Here is a 14,292-nt window from a genome sequence, read left to right as displayed (position 1 = left end):
ACCTCCATTCCAGATCGACCAATCACATGAAAGTAGGTTACGCTGGCACATGCGCACAAGAAGCGGAGTAATTTGTTGATATCCTGCTTGGTAGTATTTATTTAGACATTACAGTTTCTAAGTCAAATTTCTCCCCATCTCAGGGGTGGGATTTGTATTTGTCAGCACAGTTAAATAGATTTTTTTTCTTTATGAAGGGCTGATGGAAGACACACGGGATTTGGTAAGTAAAGTTGGAACATTTTAGGGCCACATAGAATTTGATTAGGCTAGCGTTCCTCCTTTGTTGTTATCTGTTTATGGTAGCTAGCCAGTGGGGCTGCTAGCGTTTATTAATAGAAAATTGCCCCCTCCAAAATAAACTAGCAAGGAGTGGAAGTAAAATCGACAGAGATTGATTTGAAATTTATTTGCGAGCGTGTGGGTTTACTACGCAAATGAAAACGGTGCTAAGGTTTTACGAATAGAAACAGGAAAAACAGGTTTCCGCTAGCTAAATGTGCTAACGCTAGGTTGCGCTGGGGCTTGCTCTAACGCCTGTATTGCAATCACTAAATAAATTGAGAATTTAACATTTAACTTTGCGCATCTTTGCATTTTATTTTCTGGGGCTTTATGGGTTTTGCTATTGCTGTCTGTTAGAATCCCCCCTACGATGCTCCGAGCAGGAAGTAGTCAGGTCATTAAGACTTCGCTTCTCAAAGTTTCATATTTTAATATTGCTCCAGATATAATATTGCTCGTGTGCGTCTACAAAAGGTTCGCTGCAGAAAATAAAATAAAGCAAACCTTTTATGATTAACTTTTATACCGAATTTCAGTTGACTTCCATAACCACAGAAAGATATTGTGTTTCGATAACAGTATAGTGATCGAAGAATACATTTCCTTTACTATTTTAGGCATAGTTTGGGGATTTATTTGCTATTATTCTTAACCATGGACTATTACCGAACACCTTTCTCATTTTGTTCAATCGTAATGATGGATTTATTTTCATGCAAACCACAAGTTTAATTGCGTCCACCAAGGAGGGTATGTGACAGCCGGTGTTTTATCTGTCAGAACAAGATAACTCGAACTTAAGAACGGATTTTAATGACATTTTCAGGAAGTGTTGCTCATAGACCAAGGGGCAGTTGATTGCATTGTGTTGATTTTAAGCTTTCTGGAGGGACTATGATCTCAAATGATATATGATTATGATATATATTTTTTCTGTATTACTTTTTTTTAATGCCAGTTGATGTATTAGTTTGAGGTGGATTTAGTGAATGTTACCGCTGAATCTAATGTTTTAAAAAGCTTTGGATCATTCAGAGTGAAATCGAATTAGATGCATTCTAACTGATTTCTTTTTTTGTGAATGCGAAGGCTGAACGAACCCCACGTTCAGAGCGTAAGCGGAGAGATTCCTACGGGATGTTTGATGGTTATGACATTGACAGCTGCAGCGAGGAGTCAACCAGCAGTTCCAGCTCAGATGACAGTGAGGATGAGGTGGTGCCCTCCATTCCTGCTAGTCTGCCCATTATCAAGAACAATGGTCAAGTGTACACCTACCCTGATGGCAAGGCTGGAATGGGTCAGTATATGAGTGTACAGTCAAAACAGCCTGCCACTGTAGGGTCATGTGTTTGCAACATCAAGAGCTTAAATGTATCCATTCTGTTTGACAGCTACGTGTGAGATGTGTGGAATGGTTGGGGTACGTGATGCTTTTTATTCCAAAACCAAGCGCTTCTGCAGTGTGTCCTGTTCCAGGAGTTATTCCTCAAATTCCAAAAAGGCCAGCATCCTTGCAAGACTCCAGGTTAGCGAATTAAAAAGTTAGAACAACATATTAACATCAACCTCTATACTTTATTTCTTAAATATATATTTTTTCCAAGGGAAAACCACCAACAAAAAAAGCAAAAGTCTTACAGAAACAGCCTCTTATGGCAAAGTTGGCTGCCTATGCCCAATACCAAGCAAGTCAACAGAACCAGGCAAAATCAAAAGCTGGTATGTCAACAAAGAGAAGTGGTTTATAGAGTCATATGATCAAGATTGCCTTCCGTTTGAGTATACCGCATCTTTACGGTGCTTTATGTTTGTGTGTGACAGTGACCCCTGCAGAGAGCTTCGACTGGGGTCAGTATATCTGTAGCAATAACACGGCTGGAGCGCCAGTCAGCTGTTTCAAACATGTAAGTAAGCTGCGGGCAGTTTGGGTTGTGATTTACAAGATATATTACCAGTCACATTTAACATCATGTCTACTTCAGGCCCCTATGGGGAAATGCTGGGGAGACATAGAGGAAGGAGTACGGATTGAAGTGATCAACACTGACACTAATCTCTCTACTAAAGTGTACTGGATAGCAGAAATCATTAAGCTAGCAGGTAAGAGAAACTCTCTGGCACCACCACATTCTCTGTATTTTAATGGCAATGAATAACTAGTGGGGATAATTTATTTTTGACTTGTTCTTTTAACTTCTATTGTCTATCAGCCTAAGAAAATTACTGTTGTGCTATTTGAAAACACTGACTTAAACCATCTGTTAAAATTTTTGATTTGTGTCTGTGCATTTGTGAAGTTGCAGAAAATGTTGCAATGGGCTGGTTTATAAGTAACCTTACAGTTTTCACTACCGCATTAATCATGAACTGACGATACTTAAAAAAGATGTAAAACCCTGCAGACCAGTTCATATTCAGTGAGGGTTGTAGTTCTGTTAGTTTCTTTGACAGGTGTTCTGATATGTTGATAAATAATAAATTAAAATGTCGGCCCCTTTTACTACAGGTGGGCAAAATCGAGAATATTGTGTCAAAATTTTCACAACTACCCTCAAAGGTTGGCCCAGTTGGAGTGAAGGGGATGCTCTGCCGTGTATGTGTGTGTTGGGGTTCTTTAGGGAACCATGGTGGATTCTAGCCGATGCAGTGCAAATGAGTATGAGCAGTGATGCAGACTTGTTAGTGTGTTTCTTGATTTTGTTTTTGGCGTTGGTCAGTTTAGTTGTGCAGGGAAGAAGAATGTCACAGTGGTACCCTTGGAGTTCTGTATGGAGAGAGAAAAGTTTTTAAAAAATGCATAGTATCCTGCTGTGCTGGGCTGAATTGAGTGAATGATTTAAGGTGCTATGACAGCTGTATACTAACAAGCTTACTTCTTTCCCTCATTTACTCGTATCCTGTTTTGCCTTTCCATAGTAGTAATATTAATTTCTCCAAATGTTCTGTGGCGCTCTGTGCAGACAAGACCTTCGGAGGCAAGTTTTCTGGGTTGTAGTGACCTCAGATGCTGCTACAAAACCACCCTGACCTGTTTGCAAATTATTATATGCTATTATAACTGGGTTGTCTCATATTTTGACATTGCTAGCATGGGAGGGCATTATATAAAATGACAAAATTACTTCCAAAATCATGGCCTGGGAGGTGGTTTGCCAGGTTGTCATGACTTTCTTGACTTGTTCTTCACACACTGATTCATTTGGTGCTTGCATGAAACCTGAAGGGGGCAGGATACGATCAAATTACAGCTTCTACCATTGTGAGACAAAATACCTAAAATTTGTTGTTCAGCAAAAGAGTCCATGGTGTTATATTTGTATTCCTTGAGGATATAACTTATCCACTGTCATTTTGATAATGTTAAAGAACCCCGTTCCAATTTATCACATCAACAAGCTCAAGTTGATGTGGAGTAGTGCCATATATGTACACAATGCAGTTTATTTCTTATTTTAGCCTCATGAGATGGCACGAACTATCTACCCAATCAATGTTTATCAGGACATCATGTTGCAGTGAAGCATCCTGACCATATCATTAGTGGTAATGATATGGCTTCTTGATAGACTAGTTTTTTAATGTTCAAACCTGCCATGGTGCTTTGCTTCATTTCAGACCTAAAATAAATCTCAGTTTAAATTGAATACTATAATGTTGAGTTGTTTTCCAAGTAGAGTCATTCTAGTTTATTGGTTTGTTATTCTATAACTCCATTTGAGTCCATGCTGCTGAGGGTTAATTCAAATATTCTTTCACTTTTAGGATATGTGACATATGTGACTATCTAATGCATTTACTTTTTTCAAATCCCTGTAAGATAGATCAAAAGGGATTCATTTACACTAAAATGCGCTTATTTTAACAGCAAGATACCAGATTTGATCAAAAAGGTCAAAGTGCATGAGCGAGACTGTCATGAGACAACAGTCAGCAGTCATGGTCTGTATTTTGTGTTTTGCAGGCTTCAAGGCTCTCTTGCGGTATGAAGGCTTTGATGGTGACAACAGTAAGGACTTCTGGTGTAATCTCTGCATCCCAGAGGTGCACCCAGTGGGATGGTGCGCTTCCAGCAGCAAACCCCTTGTACCGCCCAAAAGTGAGTAGCTTGAATGTCTTGTAGGACAGCTGCTGGTGATGGCTGCTGATGGTGGTGTGATCTGTCCTGCAGGCATACAGCATAAATATTCAAACTGGAAAGCATTTCTTGTGAAGCGTCTCACTGGAACTAAAACACTGCCTCCTGACTTCAGCTCACTGGTGAGATCCATGAACACGAATCCCTTTAAATCACAGCCGTTTTTGAATCTATTTTGACTAACCTAAATACCTTGGTGTTAATTGTGTCCGTACTGTGCATGATTTCTCACCATAGGTACACGAGAACATGCAGTTCCCCTTCAAGAAGCTAATGCGGGTAGAGGTGGTGGACAAGAACTACCTGTGCCGGACGCGGGTGGCGCTGGTGGAGGAGGTCATTGGAGGTCGCCTCAGGCTGGTCTATGAGGAAAGTGAGGACAACTCTGATGACTTCTGGTGCCATATGTTCAGTCCCCTCATCCATAACATAGGCTGGTCCCGTAGCATTGGACACCGCTTCAAAAGATCTGGTCAGTTCTACAGTTTCAGTATTGATCATCAAAAAGTTCATTTTTTGGGGGATAATTTCATCTTCTGGTTATCTGTTTATCTCTTTGTGGACACACAGCAGTCGGAGTGAATTTTACACTTTTGAACTATAAAATCAATTTAGGAGCAAAGGAAGCTAAAGGGGAAAAGCCACAATTTTCTGTTGATGCTTTTTCTGACTATACTTATTTTTTTAAATGTTTGAATGATTAACATGCAGGTCAAATACTTACCTTCACATTATAATGGAACCTTTTCACACAGCTCAAATGTGTTATAGTTACAGTCAGTGTCAAAGACATTTTGATTTTAAAATAATTATCCCAAGTAATAATTAAAATCTGAGAAAATGCAGGGGATAAAATGACTAAGGTGTTTTCCAGAGTATATTATAGTTTACTTCAGACATGGTGCATTATTGTCAACTGTTTTTATATTTTTTATTTCTATATGTTATATTTCAGATGTTTCCAAGAAAATGGAAGGTCAGAGCGATGCTCCTCCACAGTACTTCCAGAAGGTAATGAAGGGCAGAAATGTTGTGATCAATTAATCTCTGACCTAAACGATTCAATATGGCTGAGGATTTAATGCTCCAAGGACCCAGTGAAGCTCATATTGACCTCCAAACATGCTGCATACCAACAGCTAAATTTTATTTTGTTAGTTCACTGAGACTGTGTGAATGTCAATTGAAACCACATCACCAACAATAATGGTCATCACCCACTGGGCTGGTTTTCTGTCAGGTGAAAGATGTGGACCAGAGTGGGGAGTGGTTTAAAGAAGGGATGAAGCTAGAAGCCATTGACCCCCTCAACCTCTCAACTATATGTGCAGCCACTGTAAGAAAGGTACTGATGTTTCTACTTGTTGCCCAGTTCTTTAAAGCACCTTTTACTCGACTTTTAAGTAACAAATTTTGTTTGCTTCAGGTGTTGGCAGATGGGTACCTCATGATCGGGATCGATGGTTCGGAGGCAGTGGATGGGTCCGACTGGTTTTGCTACCACAGCATGTCCCCCTCCATTTTCCCTGTTGGCTTCTGTGAAATCAACAGTATTGAACTCACACCCCCCAGAGGTACTGTAATACAGCCCTCTAATATAAAGCACATTAGTCATGATGAAACAACAATGACAAGATTTATATTGAGTGCAGCCCTGTCGATAATGAACATTTCAGGTTCCTTAATTGTGAACAGATCTGATTTAGGAGCCACTACAAGCTTCTGGATACAATTTAAACCCTAGTAGACCAAAACTCCAACTAGTGTAGCTCACCACTGTTTTAGCTTAGTTCCCCCGTTTTTGGCACAAAGTTTTACCACATGAATTGTCTTGGTTTGATAGTGTCACTGTAACACTATAGAAAAGATTGCAGAAAACTACACTGTAGAACATGGTATGGCTAGAGCAAGTGTCTATGGTATAATTAACATGTTCTGTTGTTTGAACAAAAGTGAAAAAATAACTACATACAAGACCTACACACCTACACTGCACTACACAAGTTAATATTAATACAATGGATTGATATTGCATGTAATGTTTTTATTTTTTTTATTTTTTTTTTGGCAATCTAATCAGCCTCTGTGAAAGATTAAAGTTCTCTGTGTTCTTGTCTGCAGGGTATGCTAAACTGCCATTTAAATGGTTTGACTACCTCAGAGAAATGGGTTCAGTAGCTGCTCCCGTCAAACTTTTTAACAAGGTAAGATTCATACTTGGGTTTTCTGCTCTCTTTTTGATTAATCAGTTCTAATTTTACTCTTTTAATATGATTCATTTTCAACATTTATTTATTCACCAGCAGCTTGCTGAGTTACTCTTCTAATAAAAGAAATGAGCATCTCCTGTCTCCCCCCTGTTTCTTTAGGAGGTGCCCAATCATGGTTTCCGACTGGGCATGAAGCTTGAGGCTGTGGACCTCATGGAGCCACGTTTGGTTTGTGTTGCCACGGTGACTAGGATTGTGCACCGGCTACTGAGAATCCACTTTGACGGCTGGGAAGATGAGTACGACCAGTGGGTTGACTGTGAGTCTCCTGACCTCTACCCCGTGGGCTGGTGTCAGCTGACGGGCTACCAGCTCCAACCGCCCGCATCACAGAGTAAGAAGACAACATTTCAGACTTTTCTGTAGAAACAAGACTCTTTTCATGGGAAGGGTACAGCACCTACCAGGGCGAGTGGTGCAGAGCAACTAAATGTTAGACAGACCAAAAAGTGTTTTTTTCCCCCCAAAACCACGATTTGGTTTTCCACAGGAAAATGATGGAGAAATAACTGAACATCAATGATGTGTATGTGTTTTTTTGTTTTTCACTGCTGAGGCATTTCTCCTATGCGATGATTGTTATTTAGGCAACAGGGAAATGTCTCAGTCGGTTCCCAAGCAGAAGAAAAAGGCTCCACAGTACAAAGGACAAAAGAAAAGTAAGTTGTGAATGTGCTGATTGGCCCTTTTTCAGCTTCTCCTTTTCTTGTTCCTCTTCTTGGCACCAGCTGCACTTTTGGTGAAAACTCTCTGTAGCGTCATTTGTCACGCAGCGGGGTCTCTTTGGTGTGGCAGTTTAAATGCACAACCTGCTCACTTGGTTCAGGTGTTTGAGTGCAGGAGGGCCATGAGTTGGGTTCATGGGTTCAGATCACAGAAGCAGATGCTGAATTGGTGCAGTGTGACTAAGAAAAAAGTATTTTGTTCAGAAGTCTGCAACTGTCAATAATGCTACAGGTTTAAGAGAAAATACTGTTGAAATCAGTTTATTGGTTTGTTATTAGTAGTGGGAATGTGATCAAAAATATAAATTTATGTGAAAAACGAGTTAACTTAAAATCTCCTGTTCCAGTTTAGTGAATATTACCATGATGAATGGTTGGAAAAAATAATTTCCACTTAAATTTCACAACAAATCAGCATTGTATTTTACTACAAGCAGTTTAGCTTGCAGACATTAAGGAAACAGCAAATCAAAATTCCACTTGTAATAATTTTGAAAGCAGTAATCTTCTCATAACTTTCATAATAATCTTCTCAATATTATTATTGACAGGCACAGATTTCCATATTGTGGTCGGGGTTCTTTAGCGTTTAGTTTTGTAACGGTGCATCTGCTTACTTGGGTCTGGCAGTCTGATGACAGCGTACCAGGGGCTTATTCAGATGGGAGCATCGGCCGTTCTGTGGTTAAATGACGCTCTAACATTTTTAACTTTCCTTTCTAATAATCATCTAAACATCCTGAACACAGATGCGTTGAATTGAAACCCCTGTTTGTAGTGAGCCCCTGGTAGCTTACCCAAGTCTGGCTTGGTGTTTAGAGAGGAAGATTCCAGTTGGTCGGCGGCCCTTCAGTGAGGCCGGCAGGAGGAGGAGCAGCTTCTCAGGGGATGAAGAACAGAGCCCACCCCCTTACCCTGCCCAGGGGCCCGCACGGCCCCGAACCCACCTTCACCAAATGCACAAATCAGGTAAAGTTCCACTAATGATAAAGGCGGCGGAGCGAGCTGCCAGAGGCTCTGCGCTGATTTGTCTCCCACATGGGGCCTCGCTCTGGACCTGGATACTGCTGCTGCATGTTGTACTCAATCCTTGTTCACACACGGTCATTGTCAGTGTTTATACATGAATTTTTGCCTCATGTATTCGGTTGAATTTGCAGGAATCATAGTTGGGGTTAATAAACTGTTGTGTCTACTTTGATGCAGCCACAACCAGACGTGATTTGGGGTTTTCATCCAAATATGGCTTTCCTCACAAAAAAGATCTGGGATGGTGTGAATATTGACACTATATTGTAAAAAAAACCAAAAAACAATAGTATTCACGGGAATGGATAAAATGTGTCGTATGTAGCCATAACGCATGTTTCCATTTTTGATTTGATCAGTGTGTTAACTTAATTGCATGTGGCTTTATCGTTAATACCAGGAGTAAAGATGGTAGCTCCTCTTGTGATGTGACAGAGGAGGGGGAGCACGGCTGGCTCATGTCTTCTCTGTTTCTGTCCCCACACAGAGTCTCTCCTCCGCATGAAAGAGGAGCCGACCGAAGTGGACGAGTTTACCTTCTCACAGGGCACCTCTGACCAGGAGAGCAATGGCTCGGGCAGCTACTATATCAAACAGGAGCCCTGAGGATGACGATGGGAAGAAGCAAGACAGACCGTCATGGAATACCCCCAGTCAGGATTGTACACGCGGAACCTCTAATGTGACGGGAACAATATTGTTACTTTGTAGCCTTGTGAGCACATACTCCTAAAATCTTTGTGACGGAAGTGTTGAAAGAAAGCACCCAGGGCCGAGCCGGGGTCACACATGTTCGGGCATTCTCTCTATAACACCCTCGGGTGCCACGGCACCAAAGCATCGAATCAGAGAGGGGATATAGGAACGGATTCCCAAGAAATCCAAACGAGAGACAGCGGTCCTGCTCTTGAGTACCACAGTCTGCTCTGCTTCTGCTACAATCTGGACCATGCACCGAGACCTGTTGAAACTGTGAGAATCATTTATTGAGCCAGGTCTTAATTTTGTTTGGGTTGATTTGTGTTCAGTTCGGTCATCTGCTGCAGATGCTGCCAGGTAGATGAATAATTTTGTTTCTATTTTTGACCATTTTCTTCAGAACATTATGGCCAGGTAACTTTTTTGTTAATATTACTTGAATTTCTTTCCCCGTGGGTTTGTTTTTGTCCCTCATGTTTCTATTGCATTTCCATTTTTGGTGGTTGTGTAGAAAACCTAATGTGCATTGCTTCGTAAAAGTGATTTTAATCATAGAGTACGCGCAGACCTATTCAAATAGAGCCACAAAGTATAGTTATTAAGGATCTGACCTGACAACAATGCTGCTCAGCATTTTCATTATTTTGATTCTCTTACGGTTTCTCAGCAAAGTTCCACAGCTGCATTCATTTTTTTCAAACATTACGACTAAATTGAGCAAAACTGCTTCACGGTGGTTTTATTGGAGAAGACAACGACATCACGTCCTGTGATGCAATGGTCCATTAAATGTTACCAGACGTGAGTGTGGAAAAGTTTTGTTTTGAATTTTTACATTTTAGGTTTAATCTATTGCAAATCTGCTATCCTCTCTCATGAAAGGCATGTGGGTTAAATTTAGACTGAAAATGTGCCTGATGCCAGACTGAGAAATGCCTTTTAACTGTCACCATTGGTAACTCCATCTGGTGTTTCTTGCTAGACTTTCCTGAATATACAGACAACAAAAAATGACCCCAATGCAACGAAGGCACCGTTGCTTGTCGACTACTTTCTTGAACGTTCTGAAGAGCGCACACACTCACGGGGGCTGTCTGGTGTTTGGATACTCCATGTGTGGCTTTAGGGACTGATTGCAATAAATTCGTAAGGGATTAACTGCAGAAATTGAGCTCAGGAAGAGATGCTAATGTCTTTCCTCATTAAAACAATAGCTATACCATGAATAATAATATTTAAAAAAAACCTCTGATGTAATGTTGACCTTAATGATGAAGCTGTGGACATCAAGAAATAAAAAACAACATATTATTTATGGAATGTATTTTGGTGAGCAGCAGGGTTTGTTGCATTCAAGAGAAACCTTACTGGTATGATGGGGCACACATTATTCCCACTGCCCAGCCCTGCCGCGTGACTTTTGACCTCTAGAGTTTGTGGACGAGGCGTACAGTAGATCGAAATGTGGCTGCTGGCAGATTCATTGCTCATTTTTCACAGAGTAGCAATACAGCAGTGATATTGTTTTTTAAATGCAGATACCAGTGACCCTGCTCTGCTCTGGACCAGGTCTGCTGTATTTCTAACAACACTTATCCCTATGAAGTTTGGAGTGTGCCATTATTTAATAACAATTTAACCAAATCAGTTTAATTAACTGTGACATGACTTACCAAACTTGCTTTTCATATTGCTGGATTCTTCCTGTTATAAAATACATCTTTCCTCTTTTGGAATGATCTCAAGCACAATATATAAGGAGTTGGCACAATATTCTCTTATTTACACAGAATATCAAAGTTAAATTTTCAAACAATGTTGTTGTTTTTTTTAACCAGATGTGTTACATTTTAAGTGGTAGTTTTATTTTCCTTTCTGACAAACTACTATAAACCCAACAGCTAATGTATGTATTTATTATCGGAATACTGGAAACGTGGCACACTCAAACTCCATACGTGGAGCAATTGTAGCATCAAACGCCAGCCCGTAACCACACTATACTGTTCTCCAAGTGTGACAGAATATGTTGACTATTTTATTGGGGTGATATGCAAAGCATTAGTGTTTTGTGTTCTGGGTTGTCCTGTCAGAGCCATATGTATGCAAAGCTAGTTTATGATTCCGCTGAGCCGCAGAATAACAGATTTGTCATAAAGAATGATACATGAACAATGCACTGCTTTTCCAAGGGTCTCTGAGGGCAGCATTTACATGTTAAAGTGGCATAGAGTATCTGTCTCTACATAGATATATATATATATAAATATATATACATATATATTCTTCATGACTATGATGGTATAGAGTAACACATTATGATTCATCAGAAATCCATGCTTTGTTGTGGCGAAGGTAAACTTTCCTTCTTAGCGCGAGAGTTCTTGCAGCTGTTTATCTACTACCTCTTGATGCTAGCCACGTTTAACACACACATGCGCGTGACATAGACTTGCTGTGGTAGCATATGCAAAATGGGCACCTAAACGACCCACTTGAAGACTAGACACCAAACATGGAGAATTTTTTTATGCTGCACATGAGGTAGTCTGTTAATTTTAGATGCAATAATAAAAGATCCCATATTATTATTATGCGCTGTTTTATAAAACGTATAGCACCGCTGTGATCACTACATAGATGCGATTACTATGAGATATGGTTAAGCAAAAGCGTCATAAATGTGTAAAAATGAGACGCAGAGCAGATTTTAAACGTCGTCAGTGACCGTCGAAGAGCCGCGATTTCTCTTTATACCAGTAAGGTTCATGAGTGAATTCTCAGGAAGTTTCTGTTTTTTCTTTTGAACGAATGAAGCACATGTAATCAGTGTGTAAACGTACCTGTGATCAGTCTTGGAATACAGTCAATTCTGAAGGTTTTCTTTAGTTTTTTTTAAAAAGATCTATATCCTTAATATGAAATCATATGTTCATTGTTGTCAGCAACAGATTAAAAACAGAGACTAACCTCAAAGTGTTAGCATAATGGACACTCCCTTTAGATTCTAGTCTATGGAAAAGAACGCAGCACACGGGTCGATCCAAAACGTGTGTAACGCAGCAGGAGACGCATCGCATTCGCTTTTCATTTTCAATTTTTTTTAAAAAAAAGAGTCCCCTGGTGGCCAAACATGCTGTTAGAAAGCTAACGAGTGACTTTCTGTTTGCTAGTGTGTTGAAATGAAGATCAAACAATAACCTAAATGTATCATCTTGCCATTTTTAACATTTCGTGGTGGTGGTGTTCAGTTGCTTCCCGGGTTGTAATTGCATCGTTTTATCTCCCTATTTGTGTCTTTTTATCTGTTTCGCAGAATTATACCTGATTTTGTGTTAAATTCTACTCTTGAGTGGGACAAAAAAATGACTTGAATGCATTTTGCTAGATTTGTTTCTCTGTTTATTTGGATTTGAATAAGTCAGATTAGGATACAGAGTCCAGCTGAAACAATGAACTTTTAGACCACACGAGCAATCTTTCTATCTTTGACTTTTATTTTGATAATGGATGCAAATCAAAATACTGACCAAACTGCATTAATATCTTAGTACAAACACTTTTAGGGTCTAACTGCTGCTACTTTCCTTCAGATTAACCCCAAATAATCAAATGCACAATCGTCAATTTGTGGATTTTTTTCTGTTTTTCACTTGACCTTGTAGATATGAATTGGTCTTGTTTCACATTCACCTCTGAATCTAAAGGCGGGGGCAGTTTCTGCCTGGCTCACAGGGGGTCGTTGTGTACTTTTAAGTGTAGTTGGAATTTTGGTAAATAGAATGCATTGTGCCGATGTTGTGCTTAAGCTTGTTTCAGTTTCTGTACCCCTCATTGGTTGTTCTGTCGTTTGCCTCCTCCACTGTGACGAGAGAAGCATGGAAGCTCATTTTTGCCAAAAAAAAAACACGGAAAGAAAGAAATCCAATATATGGTAATATTCTCAATCACATGCAACTATAGTTTAAAAAAATCTAGTCCAAATGTTTTGGATAATAAGCCGGGTTTCAGTTCAAAGTATTATGGGATGCAATAGCCCTTGATTTAGCTTCATGTCTTAGATACTAAACGTGTGTCGGCTGTTTCAGTTTCTTTGGTTTTAATTTTCTTTGGTGTAAATAGGCTTCCATTGAGGGACTGAGTTGGAGTCACAGAGTTCTTTGAGCGGTGAGGATTGAGCCAAGGTCGGAAATTTAGTTTTTTCTTTCTCTTCCTTTTTGGATACTAACACGGGTCTTTTGTATGTAATAGTGCCCCCCATCCCACCCCACCCCCCCTTGTTATATTAAGTAAACGATTATATTGTGGTGCTATATATATATTTGATAAAATGACTAAATGTATTGGGATTGCTATTGTCTGAAAATAATCGTGAGTTAAGGGTTATGGTGAAAAATTTATTTTGGATACAAGTTTAAAAAAAATGTTAATAGTTCTAAATCTATTCATCTGAATTAACACTGACCCCTTGAGGTACATTATTAGATTGCATTTGAAAGTTTGTACATCTTTTTGATAGTGTATACCAGTTTTCTTTCATATGCTAACTTTGTGCTGTGATCAAACTTTGATAGACTTTGTAAATAAAGCCAAATGTTTGGATCATAATCCTGGTTGTGACGAATGGCTTCTTTGTTTACGGGCGTCGCAAACTGTTCCTCTTCGCATGGTTGTGAAAATTTATCTGGTGATTTTATTTTTTACACTGAATAAAAAGGCTTATTGATGGGATATTGTGAAAATTCTTTGTACAAGTTTCAGCCCTGGTATAGATAAATGCTCTTGGTGTGACAGCAACTATTTGAAATTGAAGGAATAAACAGGATGTACAACAGCACTAACTTCACTTGATGAAGAAGCTTCACCACACCTGAGAAGCTGCATTCATGTGCTTAATTCAACTTTGCTGAAGCCCAGCATCGGTAGAAATGACCAATGATTGGGAATTAATGCTTTCATCACAACTGTAAGGAATCATAAGTTCACAACACTGCTGCTAGCGTCTTTGACATGTGGTTCAATAATGGATCAATGGCTACTAATAAAACTCAGTTCTTAAACAGTACATTTCCAACACATTCTAGACACTAATTCATGTGAAGGAATCCTTACTGTAAATCCCCCATTCCTGCAAACTATATAATCC

General features: G+C 39.6%; 1 protein-coding gene across 2 annotated transcripts; it reads left to right on the top strand.

The window, feature by feature from the left end:
• The first annotated feature begins 40 nt into the window (after positions 1–40).
• Positions 41–13,877, top strand: mbtd1 (mbt domain containing 1). 2 transcript variants are annotated; one of them, XM_057017879.1, is made up of 17 exons: positions 41–223; positions 1,375–1,585; positions 1,680–1,813; positions 1,893–2,007; positions 2,110–2,192; positions 2,271–2,388; positions 4,250–4,384; positions 4,457–4,545; positions 4,661–4,895; positions 5,379–5,434; positions 5,664–5,768; positions 5,850–5,997; positions 6,545–6,627; positions 6,793–7,027; positions 7,281–7,352; positions 8,238–8,387; positions 8,935–13,877. In XM_057017879.1, the coding sequence occupies exons 1-17, from the start codon at positions 203–205 to the stop codon at positions 9,051–9,053; spliced, it is 2,109 nt and encodes a 702-aa protein (XP_056873859.1). In that variant the 5' UTR covers positions 41–202; the 3' UTR covers positions 9,054–13,877. The 2 variants fall into 2 exon arrangements, with proteins under 2 accessions (XP_056873859.1, XP_056873910.1); XM_057017930.1 differs by lacking the exon at positions 8,238–8,387.
• The last annotated feature ends 415 nt before the right edge of the window (positions 13,878–14,292 follow it).

The sequence above is a fragment of the Takifugu flavidus genome, chromosome 1, assembly GCF_003711565.1.
Source record: "Takifugu flavidus isolate HTHZ2018 chromosome 1, ASM371156v2, whole genome shotgun sequence".
Classification (NCBI taxonomy): domain Eukaryota; kingdom Metazoa; phylum Chordata; class Actinopteri; order Tetraodontiformes; family Tetraodontidae; genus Takifugu; species Takifugu flavidus.
Note: the sequence above shows the minus strand (reverse complement) of the source record. Positions and strands in the feature narration are given on the sequence as shown.

Coding starts and splice junctions, on each gene's coding strand:
- mbtd1 (XM_057017879.1), top strand. CDS start 203: ATGGAAGACACACGGGATTTG. Junction 2,008..2,109: donor CCAGGCAAAATCAAAAGCTG/GTATGTCAACAA, acceptor TGTGTGTGACAG/TGACCCCTGCAGAGAGCTTC. Junction 8,388..8,934: donor TCACCAAATGCACAAATCAG/GTAAAGTTCCAC, acceptor GTCCCCACACAG/AGTCTCTCCTCCGCATGAAA.